Source organism: Molothrus aeneus, chromosome 21, assembly GCF_037042795.1.
Source record: "Molothrus aeneus isolate 106 chromosome 21, BPBGC_Maene_1.0, whole genome shotgun sequence".
Taxonomy (NCBI): Eukaryota; Metazoa; Chordata; class Aves; order Passeriformes; family Icteridae; genus Molothrus; species Molothrus aeneus.
This window is the reverse complement of record NC_089666.1, coordinates 4,277,377-4,297,036: the sequence shown is the minus strand read 5'-3', so window position 1 is coordinate 4,297,036 and position 19,660 is coordinate 4,277,377. Positions and strand designations below refer to the sequence as shown.

The 19,660-nt window shown below is 49.1% G+C and overlaps 1 protein-coding gene across 8 annotated transcripts in view; it reads left to right on the top strand.

Annotated features, from left to right (window-relative positions):
- CAMTA1 (calmodulin binding transcription activator 1) overlaps positions 1-19,660 on the top strand; it is a 248,518-nt gene that overhangs the window by 197,119 nt on the left and 31,739 nt on the right. For 6 of the 8 annotated variants that reach the window (XM_066564162.1, XM_066564158.1, XM_066564157.1 and 3 more), the window contains 4 exons: positions 5,819-5,959; positions 7,552-9,407; positions 11,025-11,151; positions 11,869-12,003. In XM_066564162.1, coding sequence (XP_066420259.1) covers positions 5,819-5,959; positions 7,552-9,407; positions 11,025-11,151; positions 11,869-12,003 — 2,259 coding nt within the window. Of the gene's footprint in view, positions 1-5,818; positions 5,960-7,551; positions 9,408-11,024; positions 11,152-11,868; positions 12,004-16,412; positions 16,715-19,660 lie in introns of those variants that run through there. The other 2 variants (XM_066564160.1, XM_066564161.1) reach the window with 2 other exon arrangements.

The window sequence follows — 19,660 nt, the reverse complement described above, 5'->3', positions numbered from 1 at the left end:
CAGCTCGTGCAGGAATGCACTTTTCCTCTCCCTCTGAGATCTGCAGTGGCCTCTATGTCCCCAAAGGAAGCTTGATCCCACGCCTACATGGGCCACTCTGTGGTGGGGAAGCAGTTTCCCTCGTGGTCGAGTTCCACCTTCCATAGACAGTCCCACTTTGCCAAAAGAACAAAATTAGGAACTGTGTTTCAGCTGGTGCCTTTCAGCTGTGTTTGGAGACACCAAAGTGAAATAATCCCACTGAGTGCTGACTGCAGTCCAGTAGGAACCCACCATTATCAGTAATGGAAGCTAACTTGAGGAAACCTAAACCAAATCATTTCCTGATCCCCTAAAACTTGGGTGTTAAACCAGATGCAGCAATTGCTGAATCTCTGAGGAGGCTGCAGGCATACCAGGCTTTGTTTCCTGTTCTTCCTTGGTATTTTATTTCCTCTGTTAACACTTGGCAGACTGGCAGGGACTGGCAGACTCGGTCCTAGAGCATCTGCAAAGGTGTCAGTCCAAACCTTCCTGGCAGTGCCACCGAGATGTGACCTGGGGAAGGAGGGCTGGGGCCCTGGGGAGAGCCCTGGGGAGAAGGGCTGGGAGCCTTGGGAAGGGATCAAAACTCTCTCTGAAGAATTTTTTCCCCCAAAATACCCCAAACAAGATTTTTGCTAAAAACAAAAACAAATCTAAAGTGGAGAAAAAAAAATTTTAAAAATAACCGTAGAGAAATGGGAGAAATGGGGAGGCCTTGCCAGGCTTCCTGTGGGTCTGGGGCCCCGGGCAACACGGTCCCGCTCCCGGTGCTGATCCCAGCCTTGATCCCAGTCCTGGTCTCTGTCCCGGTGCTGATCCTGGTCCCGGTGCTGATCCCAGTCCCGGTGCTGATCCCGGCTCTTATCCCAGGTCTGGTCCCAGTCCCAGTCCCGGTGTGATCCCGGCCCTATCCCAGTCCCAGTCCCGGTGTGATCCCGGCCCTATCCCAGTCCCAGTCCCAGTCCCGGTGTGATCCCGGCCCTATCCCAGTCCCAGTCCCGGTGTGATCCCGGCCCTTATCCCGGTCCCGGTCCCGGTCCCGTTCCTTATCCGCTGGCGCCACCTGGCGGCCGCCGTGCGCGGCTCCCGCTGCTCTTGGCAGCAGCCGGAGGAGGAGGAGGAGGAAGGGGAGGAGGGGGAGGATGGTGATGGTGCCCTTGAGCTGCAGCCGGAGGAGGGCGAGGACCACACACGCCGCTCTGCTCCTCCATGTGCGAGCAGCCTCGGATTTAACGCGTCTGGAAACGGGCGAGAGGGCTGCGCCGGGCGGCTTTGGAGAGCCGCGTCCCTCTTCAGGGGATGCTGGCCAGCGCGTCTGCCCAGCCCCTGTGAGTAAAAAATCCCCCTGCATCTGAGTAAACCTCCAAGGAAAAGTGTTGTTTTGGAAGGCAGACACGTCTGTGAAAAACAGCTCCCAGCAAAACGCCCCTGTGAGTCCGTGCAGGACATTAGCATGCACGGGGTGTCACTGCTGTCCCCAGCAGTGAGGCTCAGGTAAACCCGTCCTTCACAACCAGTAACGAGTGGAAATGGAAGGCTGGAAAATCAAAGCTAAGCTGTGTGTGGGCGTCTGAGTGCGAAAGGATAAATCTAATGGAAATATCCTTCAGCCAAACTGAGAAATCAGAGCGAGGCCTTTACTTCTGTCAAGAGAAAGGCAGTGGGAATGGAAAGGACAAGGCTGCCATTTCCAATTGACCATCGCCATGGAAACACCTCTCAGTGGCAGCACTTGGTGGAGCGGGATGTGGGCAGCAAGGCAGGAATGGGTCCTGGACAAAGGACCTGCTCACGCTCCCAGCTGCACTTTGGGGATTTTTAAAGCACTTTGTGTAGGTCAGGAGGGGCTGAGGGCAGGACTGACACCAGGGCTTGCAGGAGGCCAGCAAGATACATCAGGAGGCAGAGGCAAACAGAAACCTGACCTTGGTGATTCTAGATATTCCAGCTGTGTCAGTCTATTCAACATACCAGCTTCATGGGGGAGATCTCATTGTTGTTACTCAAGTAACAAAAGATTTATCAAACTGGGGCAGAGGAGCCACATGGAGGATATAGGGAATGGCTTCATAATGTACTGTACATATACAGGTATGTGTAAGCTGTGTTCTGAAAGGTGGTATGGGAAAGCAAGGTCTTTGGAATAAAATCAAGACGTGTAAAATGCTTGAAGTGGCAAAGAGAAATGTCTAAGAGCATTCAGAAATGGTGGAATGATCAGATTTAAATATAGGAGAGTATTTTAAGGACAAGTTTTGGTTAGGGTAGAGAAACCACAGGGAGGGAAAGAGGGAAACAATTGTTGATGGTGTTCAGAGGTCTAGAGTGAGGATGAGGCAGTGAGGTAGAGTTCAGGTGATGGGGAGGAGGAAGATATCTGCAAGACAGCAGGACTGCAGGCCTGGAAATTGTGGAGGACTGAGTACCCCCAGCAGCAGCAGAAGGCAGAAATAGCCAAGGTGGTGTAAGAAACTTGGACAGTCTGTCATGTTTCTGAGTGCAAGTTTGGATTCTGAGCAGCCTTTTTGTTGGTAATTCAGATCATCTTTCATTCCTTTGCTCATGGTGGTCAAAGTCCTGGCAGTGCTAATGAACAGGAGCTGCTGGGCACTATCACAAGATCATTTTTGTTGCCTTTTCTTCAAAAAGGAAGAAAGAGAGGAAAGGTGAGAGCCCAAGTTTGTAAGAAGAGATTGCAGCAGCATTAGCACTCTGAGTTGTGGACCTTCCCCCAGCCTCAGTTCTCTCCTTTGAGCACCCAGTGCAGCACCAGTAACTCTGCCTGGCTGCACTGTGCTGCAGGCACTGTGCAGAGGGTGTGTGGCAGGAGGAATGTGTTGCTGCTGTAATGCAGCAGCTTTTAGACCCCTCCATGCTATCACTGAAAAGGAAAGTGTTGAAGCAGTTCACAGCTTTCATTTTAAATTACCAAGAAATGCAGTAGAAGTCTGAACAGGAATCTGGATTAAAATCCTTTCCAGAATTTCTCCTAAGCCTCAGACTTTTTTTTTCCCCCTTTTTTGTTCCTATATTATGGTTATATTAAATCAAACATAGTTCTACAGTGGTTTCACTTCTTGAACCACTAAGAAGCAGGAAGAGTCTGTGTGTATGCTTTTTATTAGCCTTCCTTTCATAATGCACTTTCTTCCCTATAGAAATCTCCTTTCCTGCTGATTCATTATGTGTCAGGAAGCCAAGCGTGACATGTTAAAAGCCATCTTGATAGTGTTTGGTATTCAGTACTAACAATTCACCAGGCACAGGAGTCTTTCTTTAAAAGAGGGAGGAAGAAAATCTGCATATTGGATGTGCCAAGATAGTGGATAATTTGCATTAAGCATCCAGACATTCTTTTTTTGCAATCTGTCACCCTTCACTGGCTTTTTATTTTATCACCTTCATAGCATATGGGGAACATAAGTACCAAAAAAAGTGGCACCACGTGGACAGAAGCTGGAGCCAGAGCCCTTTAGGATCAGCTGGAGCAAGGCTGGAGAAGGACCTTTCCTCAGCAGTAATTGATCCTCAATGGGACTTTGCTATGCTGGAAGGACCTGAAAATAATAGGCATGGTTCTCTAAGTACCCAGCTCTAAAGCTGTCCATTATGCCTTAGCTCCTAGCTCACAGCTTGATTCAGACTTAAGAACCATCATCATGAATACACAAACCCTGAGCCATGATTCACTTCCCAAGGTTGCCCCCTTGATGCTCTGCTCATCCCAGGATTTAGCAGTGCTGCCATCCTGCTGTAAAACACTTTCTGTACCCAGAAACACGGACCCCAGCTCACTTCTTTAGCAAAAAGCATTTCTGAAGTAACTAGAAATTACCTAATGCAAAGTTTCTCAATAGTAATTACAGCTCAGTAACTTAGTGTTGTATAGCTGAAAGCATCCAAAATACTTGACTGCATTCTGATCTCACTGACAATGTATTTTTTGTAAAATTGCTATTTGGACATCACTTATTAGACATAATACCACTGGTGACAGAACAATGTATCTTAAATAATAAAATGAATGTGAGCAGAGGTAGTGAAGTGGCAAGCATGTCTAAGGTAGATGTCATAACAGAGACTGAGTGTTAAGAAGAAATCCAAAACTGTGAATATACTAGGAAGCAAAATCTGTTGGGTACGATAACAATAAATGTGGTCATCAAACAAACATAGAGGGACTTATTACAAAACAATCTGCAGCACTTTAAATAGTGATATGGGGAAGAATGCTTGTAAACCTGATTTACAGTATTTCTGCAGTTTATCCAGCCTGGCCAATAGCAATGTGAATTCTGCAATATAAAACTAGACCAAGATGAGATGCTGTTGGGCAAAATGACATTAGTGGGTGAGGAGGCAATACAGCAACAGGTAACAAAAAAGCAATAAAACTGCTTCAGAGAGCAGATCCAGGAGCTTTGTTCCACCAGCTGTGTGTGACACACTCAGTGAGCAGCATCAGAGAGAAGAACAGAACACTGTTCACAGGATATGCTGCCCCTGTGACCATTAGATGTCACAAACATCCCTTCATTTGCTCTGATCTCCTTGCACGATGCTGCTTTTGGCTTTGCCCCAGCCTGTGGCTGTACAGGAGCATCAGCCCAACCTGCTGCTGCCAGGATTTCCCCTTCACATCAGGGACCTTCACCACACAGGGATCTGTGGCTTTACTACAAAGCCTAAGACCATGAGACTTTCAGCTTTGATTTTGTGTATTCTGGTTTAAGGATTTTAGAACACAACATGCAAGGAACGTGCCTTGACAGACTATGGCAAAGACTCTCTGAAAGAACCTGCCAGACATGAGGACACCTTGGAAATTATGTTGTCACTTATCAGCACTTTCCAAAATCTGCACATGAGCTGTGGTGCATTTAAAGGATAAATAAATAATATGCACATATAAATTGCTCAGAGAGACGTTAAGAGAGACAGAAGATGCTTTGAGTCAGTTATTATGGATAAAATATTTTATAAGTGCCATTTCCATTGTAAGTCAGGTTGCAAATATCACTGTTATAAGAAATTCTGCAACTAAAATATTCTGAGAGGGAGTCTTTATTCAAGTCATGTATCTGTATGCAGTCTAGCATTCTTATTTAAATAGCTAACAGGCCCAGAGAGTTCCCAAGGAAAAAGCTTCAGTTTGCAACCTGTTCTGTAACATCACCCACCTGTCCATTTTCTCAAATTACTAAAAGGTCATCCAAGTCTGAGGAGGAACTCACACAGTGTCTGTTAGTCACTCCCAAAAAATGAGTCAGCCTTCACTGCTGCCATTGGGATCTGACAATGAAGACCTGGCAGGAGGTTTGCATTTGCTGTTACTCTGGTGTATTTTTGGCTGCTCATTTTACTATAAGGCTGATTTTGTTTTCATATTAGACAGAAAAAGATTCTAAAAGTCTCTTAGGAATTATACTGCTTTACTTCAATGGAACCAAGTCTTTTGTTGGTTTTGGGTTTTCAGTGAAGGTTGCTTGCGCTACAGAGAGTCATTGCAGGTGCAGAGTCCCTGTTAGCAGCAGACTGAAACAGAGCCAGATACTCTGCTGAGGAGTTTTTCCTCTATGTATTCCTAATTCAGGAATTGCCTTTGGAAGCCTGTTGATAGCAAGGAGCAGAGAATAGTAAGCCAGTATCCATTACTGTTGCTTTTTATAGGTCTCCTTTCAGTTCTGACACAAAGCAGCAGGAATGGATTTTTACTGGTAATTTGGAGTGGCTTTTGATGGTTTTGGCATGATTTTGCAGTTTCTGATGGGAAATTTTACTGTTCTCTTTGCAGTTCATGGCATCAAGTGGACATGCAGCAATGGCAACAGCAGTTCAGGGTTCTCAGTGGAGCAGCTCGTGCAGCAGATCCTCGACAGCCACCAGACCAAGCCCCAGCCTCGGACACACAACTGTCTCTGCACTGGTACCTTGGGTGAGTACTCGGGAGGGCACTCAGTGACTCAGCTTCATCCACTCTGGGAGCAAGGTTTTTAGTGCTGAGGTGATAAGAATGCTGTCTCATGAAACACTGGGACACAGTGAACTCAAGAGTTGACAGCAGTCCCGAGCATAAAAAGATGCAGCTGGAACTTCTGGGGGAAATGTCAGTGCTTTCTAATAAATGCAGTCCATACATGAGCTGCTCAGAAAGGTACATTCTCTTCTACATGTGCAAATTCTGTTGCCAAAGCCTCAAAATCTAATGTTCCTCCAGTTTCACCCTCTGAATTCCTTGCCCTGCAGCTCACTTTTTTGGAGAAGTGCTCAGGTGGTTAACTCAAGGTATCACTGAGATAAGACAGGTCTTATTTACGTATCATGAAAAATACAGATCTCTTTCATGTTAAAGGAGATGACCTTGTTTTGGATGACACTACAGCAGCACCCTTAGTGTTAGCATTTCCCACAGACAGTGGAAAGCTCAGTGATTCACTTTCCAACTCATCTGCTATGGAGCTGCTCCTTTCTAGCACTTTGGTCAAATGAAGTATATGACACATTAACTAGTCTTTAGCAAAGCTTATAAAGGAAAGTTGTCAGTGCTTCAAAGAGTTATTTTTTTCTTCTTTTCTTGAGCAGTTGTATTATACAATCAAGGCTTAAATAAGAATGATGACCTCTGAAATACCTGAGTTTGGATTAAAATTCACCCCTTAAGGCTCAGCATTTGATCCAGGCTTGCAAATCTGAACATGAATCCTTTTATTCTTCCCTTTGATGTTTTGTCTTGTGCTAAGTCTGCTCAGTGCTTTTTAACACAACAGTATTGCTTTGTTTTGTAACTGGCTTGCACATTGACACACACATTCCCAATCCCTTACTGTCATCCACAAATACAGCAGCATGAAAGTCTTTCCCTTGTTCCTGTTCATTTCTATACCTAGGAGAATAGAGAGATTTAATATTGTATTTAGTCTCAAAAGCACTGTCTTGAACTACTTTAAGTGACCTCATTCAAATCTTGAACACATAATAGAGATGTTCCTCTTCAAGGGCAAGCAACAAAAGATTCAGCAAATTGTGGTGGCTACAAAGATGTTTTATGTTGCCCAGAAGATGGCATTTATAATTGTAGCCATGAGCTATAGTGAGGAGGCTTCTTCCCCCTTTCAGTCATTCTGCAGTTCTGTAATTAATTTTCTTACATCATTCGAGGGAAAATTAATCAATTAAGAAAAGAAACGTCAAAAATTCATGGCTGCTGTTCTTTAAACAGCAAAAGCAATCCCTGCACCAGAGTTTGTGACTAAGGTGCCTTTGCAGACAGGATTGTTTACTTCATCCTGCCTGATTACAAGCTCTCAGGAATGCAGGTGATGTTACCATTACAGGCCAGTAAAGGTGCTGGCTGGTTTAATTCATGGAGGATTTTCTTCTGGTGGCCCTTGCTTGAAAATTCTTCAGCAGCTCCAGTGCTGACTGTGTGCTCTGTGTGCACATGTATGCACAAGCACGAGATACACAACTAGCATTGTCCTAATTTTGTATTTACTGAACAGCAAATACTGTTGTTTTCTGGCACAGGGGCAGGAAGCAGTGTGCATCACAAGTGTAACAGTGCCAAACACCGCATCATATCACCAAAGGTTGAACCAAGGACAGGTGGGTACAGCACTCATTCAGAGGTACAAAATAACGATGTCTCTGAAGGCAAGAACGAGCACAGCCATGGCAAGGCCTCCAGCCGAGAGAAGAGGAACGGCAAAGTGGCAAAACCAGTGTTGCTCCATCAAAACAGCACTGAGGTTTCTTCCACCAACCAGGTGGAGGTCCCTGACACAACCCAGAATTCTCCTGTGTCCATCAGCAGTGGGTTAAACAGCGACCCAGATATGGCAGATAGCCCAGCTGTCACTGGTGTGTCCAGCATGGCTGTAGCATCAGTTATGGGAAGTTTGTCACAAAGTGCCACTGTATTTATGTCAGAAGTCACCAGTGAAGCTGTGTACACGATGTCACCCACATCTGGCCCAAATCAGCACCTTCTGTCCTCAGATGCAGCTGCACAAGGACTGGTACTTGCTGTGAGTTCAGATGGACACAAGTTTGCTTTTCCAACAACTGGCAGTTCAGAGAGCTTGTCGATGCTACCCAGCACTGTCTCTGAGGAACTTGTGCTCTCCACAACTTTAGAAGGAAATAGGAAAATTCCAGAAACCACCATGAATTTTGACCCAGACTGTTTTCTTAACAATCCCAAGCAAGGGCAGACTTATGGTGGAGGAGGTATGAAAAGTGACAGCATCAATACCAATATAAGGCAGTCACCCACAACAGAACGTAGCTTCAACTTCAATACAACCCTCACAAAAGAAATTAAAACTGAGGACACATCTTTCGAACAACAGATGTCCAAAGAAGCATTTTCCTCCACTTCTGCATCTAACACTCTCACACTCAGTACTGGTTCAGGTTTACTTCCATCTGGAGGAGGTCTGAGCCCAAGTACCACCCTGGAGCAGATGGACTTCAGTGCCATTGACTCCAACAAGGACTATTCTTCCAGCTTCAATCAGACCGTCCAGAGCCCTCACGTCCATCAGACCCCTTCCCCCAGCTTCTTTCTGCAGGATGCCAGCAAACCTCTTCCCCTTGAACAAAACACTCACAACAATTTGAATGACACAGGTAGCTCATTTGTGAACACGTTAGGAATCTCCAATGTGAAAACAGAGTCCTCGTCCCAAACCACGTCCAACTGTAACGGCACAGTGGAAACCAGAATAGAGTCCACCTCTTCTCTCCAGCTCATGCAGTTCCAAGCAAACTTCCAGGCTATGACTGCAGAAGCTGAAGTTCCCATGGAGACCTCCCAGCAGGCAGAAGGAAATGAAAATCTACTTAAATCAGGGGATCTTCAAGCCTGCAACACAGAACACTACTTGCAGCCTGAGGCCAACGGGGGTATCAGGAATGGAAACAACCTCCCTATTCTCCAAGGAAACATGGTACAAGGACTCTATCCTGTGGCCCATCCTAGCTTAAATAACTCCTCCAACATGGAGCTTAACTTAGACCACTTTGACATCTCCTTCAGCAACCAGTTTTCTGATCTAATTAACGATTTCATATCGGTAGAAGGTGGGAGCAATGCTCTGTACGGACACCAGCTGGTGTCAGGTGACAGTGCTGGACTGTCTCAGCCTGAAGACAGTAACAGAGCGACGTACAACCAGGCCGAGATGTGCATTCCTTGCTGCAGCCCTCAGCAAGCCAACATGCAGCTGAGCAGCACGGAGAACGGAGCCAGCACCATGGCATACATGCACGTGGCTGAGGTGGTCTCGGCAGCTGCAGCACAAGGCACTTTGGGGCTGCTGCAGCAGAGTGGCCGCTTGTTCATGGTGACAGATTATTCACCAGAATGGTCTTACCCTGAGGTAAGTCCAGGGCTTTTACTCACTCATGTTTACTGCTTTATCTTTGCTTTGGTAATAAGGGAACTGTTTTGTTAAAGCTTTGAAAAGGTTTTTAAAATATTTCTCTCCCAAGTCAGAGCATTCAAGGCTGCTTGCATGTCTGAGTGTACTTTTAATTAAGCACTTCATTATCCTGACAGGGCCCTTTCTTCACTAAGGAAGCATCTGAACAGAAAGGTATTGTTTCATTGAAAGCCAGGTCTTCCCCACATGATGGCTTCGTGGTGCTACCTAGGCCCAGTAGAGCAGTAGTATTTGCGAACTGGAGCTGTTCCTTACATTTGTCACAGGTGTTCCTAGGAGAGTAATTCAAGGCCTGCACAGCCTTAATGAGTTCAGCATTTCCCTCCACCTCACTGACTTCCAAAATCAGTCACATGCCCCATAAGCTGAAAATGGCAGCAGCACAGACCTTGCTGCTGTGAAGAAATGTGCGAGGAAAGAGACTGTTTGAGCCACTAATGGGAAGAGAAGATTAATTTGAATTTAAAAAAAAAGAGGTGGTGGTGGATGTTGTTTTCCTAGGCCCGGCCTTGGAGCACTGTTGAGTCTGTACGGGGGTGTGCAGTAACTGCTCCGGGCCGGTCTCCCTGGCCCGCAGCGCTGGCCGGTTCCGGGGGATGCGGCCCGGACATTCCCGGCCTTCGCCGAGCAGCTGCCGGTGGGGCGAGCTCGGCAGGCCCGGGCCGGTACCGCGAGGGGCCGCACCGGGCTGAGAGCGGCACCCGGGCAGGGGACGGCACCGGGCAGGGGACGGCACCGGGCTGAGAGCGGCACCGGGCTGAGAGCGGCACCGGGCAGGGAGCGGCACCGGGCAGGGGACGGCACCGGGCAGGGAGCGGCACCGGGCTGAGAGCGGCACCGGGCTGAGAGCGGCACCGGGCAGGGAGCGGCACCGGGCAGGGAGCGGGGCAGGGAGCGGTACGGGTCTGAGAGTGGCACCAGGCGGGGAGCGGCACCGGGCGGCTCCGTGGCCCCGGGCTAGGGCAGCACCGGACGGGGAGCGGCACGGGGCCGAGAGCGGCACCGGGCAGGGAGCGGCACCGGGCTGAGAGCGGCACCGGGCTGAGAGCGGCACCGGGCTGAGAGCGGCACCGGGCAGGCAGCGGCACCGGGCTGAGAGCGGCACCGGGCTGAGAGCGGCACCGGGCAGGGAGCGGCACCGGGCTGAGAGCGGCACCGGGCAGGGAGCGGCACCGGGCAGGGAGCGGCACCGGGCAGGGAGCGGCACCGGGCTGAGAGCGGCACCGGGCAGGGAGCGGCACCGGGCGGGGAGCGGGGCAGGGAGCGGTACGGGTCTGAGAGCGGCACCGGGCGGCTCCGTGGCCCCGAGCTAGGGCAGCACCGGACGGGGAGCGGCACGGGGCCGAGAGCGGCACCGGGCGGCCCTGTGCCCGCAGGCTGTCGTTCCCGTGCCCGCGGGCTGTCGTTCCCGTTCCCGTTCCCGGCCGTGTCGCTCCCGTTCCCGGCCGCCCGAGGGCAGCACGGCCCCGGGAAGGGGCGGCGGGCGCGTCCGGCCGCGCTCCTCCCGCCCCGGCCTCTCCTGTCACGCTCGGGTCTCTCCTTTTTTCCTGGCAGGGAGGAGTGAAAGTCCTGATTACCGGCCCGTGGCAGGAAGCCAGCAATAATTACAGCTGTCTGTTTGATCAGATCTCAGTGCCTGCATCTTTAATTCAGCCAGGGGTACTGCGCTGCTACTGCCCAGGTAAGGAGCACGGCTCTCCTACATCTGCAGGTTTCCGAGCCTCATCGTGTCGTGTACCTGTACAAAAGTGCACTGGCATCCAGAAGATTTTCCTCTTTTTTTTGACCAGTTTAGTGTGAGAACAGCAATTTGGCATCTTGATACATCACAACAGATCACAACAAATACTATTTAGAATCTTTGAATTAACTTTAAAATAATTATTGGAAGTAATTTTAAATAATTCTAAGCATTACTTTTGTTTTGAAAGAGCAGATTAAAGAGTAGCTGTTACTTAGGGGTGCACTCAGCTGCTCTGCTGGCTTGATTTGCCTGTTTTGCCCTTTGTAACTTACATGAGAACACCTCTAACCTCCCCACAGAGATTTTCAGTAGTGATGGCCTGCAATACATGACTTCAAGTGGATGCAGAATAACTTGGTTTCATTGCTAGGCCCCAGCTTTCCATTGGAAATGCAGTGAGGCTGCTCAGTCTTTAGAAACATGTGATTCTGCCTTTTGCCAGAATAACCCATTAGATGACTCTCAAGCTTAAAATCTCCACGTTTGAATATACCAACAGGTATTTTGGACTGCTGAATTGTCTAGTCACAAAAACACTGTTCAGCACCCCATCTCTTCACCTGCTCTCAGCCCAATATTTGGCACATTGGGTAATTCCTAGCTGGGGGTTTCTGCAGGGAGTTCTCTGTCTTACAACATGTATTTTCCTTTTAGCTCATGACACTGGGCTTGTGACTTTGCAAGTTGCCTTCAACAATCAGATCATCTCCAATTCTGTGGTATTTGAATATAAAGCCAGAGCTCTGCCAACCCTGCCTTCCTCCCAGCATGACTGGCTGTCCTTGGACGGTAAGAAAAGCGGGATATTCCTTAAGAAAGCAGAACAAATGCAGAACTGTGAATGACAGAGCAGCTCCAGGTGGGGAGGGATGTAGAGGGGCAGGTTTGTCCTGACAGGAAGGGCTGTGGCAATGTTAATCAAAGTACTTTCATTGAAAAGTTTTATTAGCTCTGTTGGTGTGAACAAAATGTTGCTGCCTTTTATAGAGGATGGCAAAGAGGTGGGTTCGTTTGTCTGAATGGAAAGCTGATCATACTGCCCAGTTTCTAGGAGAGAAGCATTTACCCTGGAATTGTCTTTCTTGAGAACTCTGAAACTTGAGCTTGTCTAGGAAAATGTGTATTTATTTAAGCAGGAAATGGGGAGGTAGTAAGGCATGTACAAGAGGGATGTGCTAAAGAAGTTGGCATGGTAGCACTTCCAAAGAGCAGAGTGGGCATTGCAGAGTGAGGAGAGGTTTGTGATGTGGCTGCAGAGGTACAGCTGCAAACAGAAACAGAACTGGCTCTTAACAAGGAGGTGCACTAAGTCTTGTGTTCAGCATCAAAATCGAATTTGCTTGACTTGAGAAGATTGTAAGAGTCTGTGGGTGCTTCTCATCTGCTGCCAGGGCCTCCTGCTGCTTGTGGAGTGCAGCTGATAGCGTGTGATGGTGATTGATGCTCAGCTGTTAGCAATCCAGGGTTGGCATGCCAGGTGGGTAGGTTGTGAATGCCTTGTTTGACAGTTCCTTGGTGCTGCTGAGCTGGGAGGAGCTGAGAAGGTGGCTGTGAGTGCTGTCTCTGGTGTCCCTGCAGCTTCTCTGGGTGCTCTTGGTTAGCAGCCCAGCTCTCAATTAGAGGTTGTTATGCTGTGGTGATGGTGGAAGGGAGGGGGACTGCAGCAGTGAACAAACTAGGGCATTGCTAACAGGGAGGGGAAAAAAAAAAGTAAGAGGACCGCTGCATTGCAGAGGCCCTTCAGGGAAAAAGACTGAATAATTATACCAACCATGATTTATCAGAAGCCTCTGCCTTGATGCACAGTGCTCCAAAGGGAGCAAATTACACTGTTATTTAAAGGACCAGCTACATCTTCTCATTTACTGCTAGAGAGCAAATGTTAGCTTAGCTAGCCAAGGTGAAAACTAATGTGAGTTGATTCTATCAATTGAATAAATACACAAATCCCTGACTTCTCTGTTTGCTTTGATTTCCCTGCTTAAAATCCTTGCCCTACTGACTGTTACGTGGTCTTGAGGGAAGATTTTCGAGGAATATTTGTAGTCACAAAATATTGACAAGAATTTTAAAATTCTTTTTAATTAACTCAGTGGAACACTCTGAGTTCCTTTGCATTGTTAAAACACAGTTCATGATTCCAGCTGGAATGAGCACTGCCAGAGAGAATAGAGCTAACAGTATTACCCCAGGAACACCCTGGGAAAAGAACAAGCAATTTCCATCTCATCTAAGTTTAGATAAACAATTCCCTTCCACAAATGTCTTTAAAATAAAGTCAAAATTGCTCTATATGTGAATTCTATGTTTTCAGTTCCATTAAGACAAAAATCACTTTTTTTTTTTGAGCACAGCACAAGTATTGGCCTTTGGGATCAGGGAGCAGTCCTGCTAATGACTGGGAAGGGTTGTGAGACCATCTTCCACCATGCTTCTGCTTCTAAGAACTGAGCCAAGCATAGGAGTGGGCAGAAAAGGAGTCTGAAGGCAGCCTGTTCTGTGCCATCCTCTGAAGGGCTCCTTCCTTCATTTGTGTCTGCTGTGCCATGAAGGATTGTGCACCCTCTTCTGAACTATACAGAGATACTTGTTTTATTCTTAGTTTTCCTTATTTCTCACTCATGGGTGAGTTAGGTCTTTTACAAATGGACAGTTGACACCAGCTGCTGGCGTTCTTGCATTTTTTCTAGTTAATTTGAATAGTGATATTCTTTCTTTTCAAAGCAAACCTTTTTCTCATAAAGGAAGCACTCTCATGTGATCCTGATCTCTGCTGATAAACTTGGCAGCCTTTTCTGTTTTCTATGTAAAACTCAGTTCTCAGAAGCCATTGTGTGCTTTTATAGCCATTTGAGCTCACTTCCCATTCATGTCTGTAGAGAGGTTCTTTTTAAAAAAAAAAAAGCAAATGAGGCTTGAAGAACTGAAGGGCAGAGATGATCTCATGGCAGATGCATAAGGAATTATAAAGGCATTTCAATACAGATTCCCAATGGAAAGCACGTTGTGTTTGCCCTCTGCAGAAGCCTTTGCTGCTTCCATAAAATGTCTGTAGAGATGGTGTTTCCTTGGCACAGGATGTGATCAGAAATTCTGGGGAAATGCCTGTGAGTGCTGCTGGCATTACACATATGCATCTGCAGGAAAGAGGACAGAACCTAAAAATAGGGGCAGGCCATGTGTGTACTGATGAGTCAAGTGTGTACGGGTTGGACAAGGGTGTGACTGGCCCCGAATGTAAACGGCCCTGACGCAGGAGCACCTGACAGGCAGCCTTTCAGCTCCTGCTGGTTCTCAGTGTATAATCTCGCTGTCTTTCCTAGCTGGAAAACATAAAAAGACTCGGGGAGGTGGGGCTTGGTGGCTCGCTTGTGTTAGCATGATGAGGCCACACCAGTGGTATCCAAACTCTCACTTCAGCCTGGAATCATCTGTGAGCAAACAGCCTGTGTGTGCTACCTGTGGCATTCCACAATTTGACAGGTACATGATTCCTGTACAGTGGTAATGTTATCACCAAACCCCTGGCATGTGTCTGTTTAGTGGGACCAGATGCCCTTCTTAGCCTGTGGTGAGATGCAGGACACCAGAGTCGGGTAGGAGAGATGTGCTCAGTATCAGCGAACGTTTTGCAGCTGTAAGAGACTTTCCATAGGAAAAATATCTGTGTTATAAACAGTATTCACAGTTTTTCACTTCTCTTTCCAGCTGGGTAAAGGTGACTGGTGTTTACATCTTGGATGTTACCATAAAAGATTATCTGTTTGGGCTCTCTGTGGGAAGAGGGATGAATGTTTTGTACCTTGTTAAAAGGCTGTGGTGCAGCTTGCGGGGATGTGTGAGCATTGGTAGAGGACACAGATACCTTGTCCCTTGACAGGAGCTATCCAGTAAACTCCTTAAGTTTCTATTCATCCTCCCCTGTACTGACTCCTGTGTAGTGTGGAGCCTTTGTCAGTTCTGTTTATATTCCTGCTGAGATGTGTTTGGTGGTTTTTTTCTTTTCACACACCATTATTAAGGACACTGTTTCAGGAAGCCAGTCTCCTACTGCTCTGACTGCATTTCCCAGACTGTCCTTTTCCATTTTGATCATAATGTGATTGAATTGAGGCAAGGAATATTTCATTTCCTATGCTGAATGTTGTCTTCTGAGCCAGCCTGACCTCATGGTCAGACATCAGATTCCTCAGGCCGATGATTGAACGTGCCCTGCTGCCCGAGGGTCTGTGATTCCTGTGGATGGTGGGACCGCGCAGTCTCCGAAATTGTCGGGTTTTACCGCTCCGCAGATTTGCCTTATTAGACCAATGAGTAAAAATACAATTCTGTGTGTGTAGGGAAATGAGGAGAGCTGTGGTATGAGCGGGACGGTGACCCAGGCAGGGCTGGCGCGTCCCGGGGCTGACTCTCGCGTGCGGCGCGTTCCGAGGCGCCTGGTGCCCGGTGCGGGGCCGCTGTAAACACGGCGGGGCCGCCAATGGGGCCCGGTGACGTCAGGCCGGGGCGGGCCCGGTGGCGGAGCGGGGCAGGGCCCGCCCGGCCGCGCCGCCCCGCGCAGACAATGGGAGGCGGCGGCAGGCGCCGCCCGCCCGCAGCCGCACCGGGCCGGCGCTGAGCGCGGGGCGGGGAGCCCGTCGGACGGGCCGGCCTCCCGCCATGAGGGCGGCGCGGGGCCCCGGCGTGGGCTGAGGGCGGCGGCGGGACCGGCGCCACTGCTCTCTGCCCTGTGGCGCGGTCTGGGCGCTTCCCCTTGCGGAGTGCCCTGGGCAGGTGCCGGCTGCCCGGGATTGGGGGTGTGAGAGGGTATCGGGCGCGGCGATGGCTCCGTGGGCGCGCCCGGGGTGACCGGGACGGCCGCCGATTCCCAGCCGCTGCCTGAGCCTCCGCCCGGGACGCCGCTCCGGGGTGTCTGTCACGGCGCAGGGCGAGCCGGGGGGCGGGCGGCAGCCGCGGACCGGCCGCGATCCGCCGCGGGCTCTGAGGCGGCGCCGGTCCCGCGGCGAGGAGCGGCCCGCCCGTCCCCGCATGCCGGCCCCTGCGCCCCGGAGCCCGCTGCCCACCGCGGCCCCAGCGCTCGGGCTGCGATGCTCGCGGGCGCTGAACGGCGCCCGGGCTCGTTCTCCTCCGCGGCCGGCCGGGCCGCCCCGAGCCCCGGCTATGCCGGCCAGCCTTAGCCCGGCCAGCCTTAGCCCGTCCGCTGCGGCCGCCGGGGCGCGGGGGTGGCACCGCTGAGAGCCGCCGGCGCTGCGACAGGACCCCGGGGCTCCAGTTGGCTGCGAGGATGCGAGAGACGACAAGCAGGTCTGGGGGGAGCCTGCTCTGCCCGCCCCTGCTGCGGGGTCTGCGCCAGATGCTGGCTGGAGCCTCCGCTGATGCCTTGTAGACTCCCAGGTCAGTCCTCTGGTGCCAGGTGTTGTCACATTATTTACCTGGAAGCAGGTAGAGGGACTGCGGAGGGGTCCGGTGGATGCGCACATGTGACAAAGTACTGCTTTCAGTAAGTATTGCAGGATCAAGTGTTGCGCAGTGCTTGTTTGGGTTTAAATCTGCATGCTTCTGTGTTGTGCCTCACTCTGCTGCACTTCCACGATGATTGCACGCCTTGCTGCTCGCTGTGCCCCCTTTGCTGTGCCCCTACCCGTGGGACGAGCCGCTGTTTTCATGTACTCGCCCTGCCGTGCTGGTCCTCAGCCCCTCCCGAGTGATGCTGCGATGCAGGCTCGGAGTTGTGGTAGCACTTTAATTGTAGCATCACGTGTGCGGCAGGACACATTACATCGGAGCAGCTCGCAGCCGCGTGTGCTGAGCTGGTACGGCACACAAGGAGGTCGGTAGCCCAGACCTTCCTGAGGATATTAGGGATGCTGGAAACACACGCCTGCTCCACAGCACGGTATTGGAAAACTTGTTTTGCAGCGTGCTTTGCCAGAAAGAGCAGGATTAGGAAGAGGACTTCAGGGGACTGTGTGGACTGCTCGCAGTTTAGATGGGGTAAACATGACTGACGTCAGACTTGATGAAAGCTTCCAGCAAAGCTGACCTGTTCCAGTGCTTTCAGTTTTCCTATTTACCTAACTTTGCAGCAAGTAGAGACCATTTTATAGCATGCTGCTCTTCAGTCTGGTGATTTCGGAGTGAGTATTTTGACTCTTGAGGTTGCAGATTTAAGGAGAGAAAACTTGGGTCAGAATCGTTACCATATGCATACGTAAATATCATACACAGTACTGTAAGCACAGAGCCTGCATGTGTGGCTTGAGATGCTTTTTTTCCTGTCTGTAGTCCTTTAGCACGTAGCCCTAGGAGGAAGAGATCTCCAGGAGCCCTGGGTAGTAGCACTGGGCAGGTGAGCAGCAGCACAGCACGTTCTCCCTGGCTGTTGCTCTTGCATACATCCAAGAGCATTTTCCCTGTACATTTTTCATAGTATTGGCACCTGTCAGGTCAGTTTGTGACCTGAGATGCAGAGACTGACCTTAGGCAGCCAAGCTTTTATACAAATTACAAAACAGCACAAGGAGTGATGTCTTTGGCAGTGTGCTCTACCTCTAAAATATATAAAGTGCACATGGCATCTTTAAAACTTTCCTTTGTTTCCTGAAGCAGCTGTTCCTGGATAGCATTAAGATCTTGCCCTCCCTAAGCCCAGGGGAAGAGAAGCCTGAAAAATAGGGCAGCAAGTGCTTTATTGCTGTTGGTATAGAGACTGCCACTTGGGGAAGAAGTCAGCCTGAGCAACCCTCTTGCTTCTCTTTCCTAGTAATGGCATGATAAAGTAGAGAAGTACCCAGTTTTGAGGGAGCACTGGGGGTTACAGAGAGGGACAGAGTAATCCCAGATGGCATGGGAGTAATAGCTAGAGTCCTACAGCACAGGAAGAATTGTGGGGAAAGTGTTGACAGTAAGAAATCATGCCTGGGCAGGTGAATTAATGGCTTAAAATCACTGACAGTACCTGTGTGTGTAGGTCTGGATGACTTCATCATTCCCGCCCGTGTCCTGTAGTGTTCATTTCATGGAGTTTCTTCAGCTGCTCTTTAGGCTCAGAATGTACAATACATTGTTTTCCTCATCTCATCCCTCAGTATTGTGGCATTTCTTACTGATCAAAACCCTGATGAGGAAGTGACCTGCCTCATTAATAGAGATATGCATTCGTCCTAGAATATTAATTTTAAATGCTTTAATTTGCTGGTAGAGACTGTGACCTGTAACAACTTACTGCTAAAGAGAGGTTCTCATAAGGGGCATTGAGGATGTAACCCCAGTTCTATTTCAGAAATAGGTGTTCTGCAACAATGCCACCTCAGAAATCAGCATGAAATGATAAAATTGTTACTGCAACATGAAAGATGTTCAGGATTTGTGCTGTACAGAAGAATTGAGCAAGATTTTGTAGACCAGTGACAGATGATTTGCAAAATAGAAACAGAGCAGTGGCACTGTGAGTGACGTGGCCTTAGACTGCTTCCATCCCCACCCACAGCTTGTGCTGTATGAGAGAATATGGTGAGAGAATTCTGGCTTGCTCTGCAAAACAGAAAAATGTCTTCATGCTGCATGGCTTTTTTTACATTGCTCAGCTGTCACACTTGTTCAGTTCAGTCTGTGTGTGCTCATGCCGGGGATGATTTAACACAGAAACTGCTGATAAAGAAACAGCACAGGCTGGGCAGCCAAAGCCCTCAGAGTGGCTCCTCCACACCAGAGTATCTGAGCACAGTGCTTGGGAGCATGCAGGTCTTGCACACCCCTTTTAGCTCAGTGCTCAGAATTCTGTGGGGCAATAATTGCATGCTGGGCAGATGCAGCCCCAGTGGAATGTGCAGGAGATCATAGACCCTCATCCTTTAATTCTTTTAACCAGTTACTGTCTGTCAGTTTGGTTGGGCAGCATGTTAAAAACATCCAGATGTCCAGGGGAGAGTGTGAAAAAAGAGCAAGTGTTGTTAACACTGCTTGCTACTGAGAACTGCCCATTAATTTTTCATCTGTATTTTCAGCAGTATTTCCCTGTAATCATTCAGGCTGCACTGCCAAGTCATGTGTGGCACAGACAGTTTCTTGCTGCTTGAAGCTTGCTTAGCAAAAGGACTGAAGATCCTTTGGGATGTGTTCTTGTCTGGTACAGCAGTGTGCAGAGATTAGAAAAGGAGCTGTCTGTGCTCATTTCTTAAAATTGGCCTGTTAAGCAAAGGAGGGCTTGTCCCTTACTGCTGTGCCTTGCTATTCTCTTAGCTCTGTGCCCTGTGTTGGGCACCACACAAAGGAAGTGCAGAACTGATGTTTGATGAAGGTGTGCCTTTACTACCTGTTGTAATAAAGCGTGGGCAGAGGCAGTGCTCTGAGCTGTGCCTGCCCATGGGGGACAGCTCAAAGCCAGAAATCCTGCTGTTGGCAGAGGCTTTGGGTTAGGTGAAGTGTTTGCAGGTGCTGTGTTTCA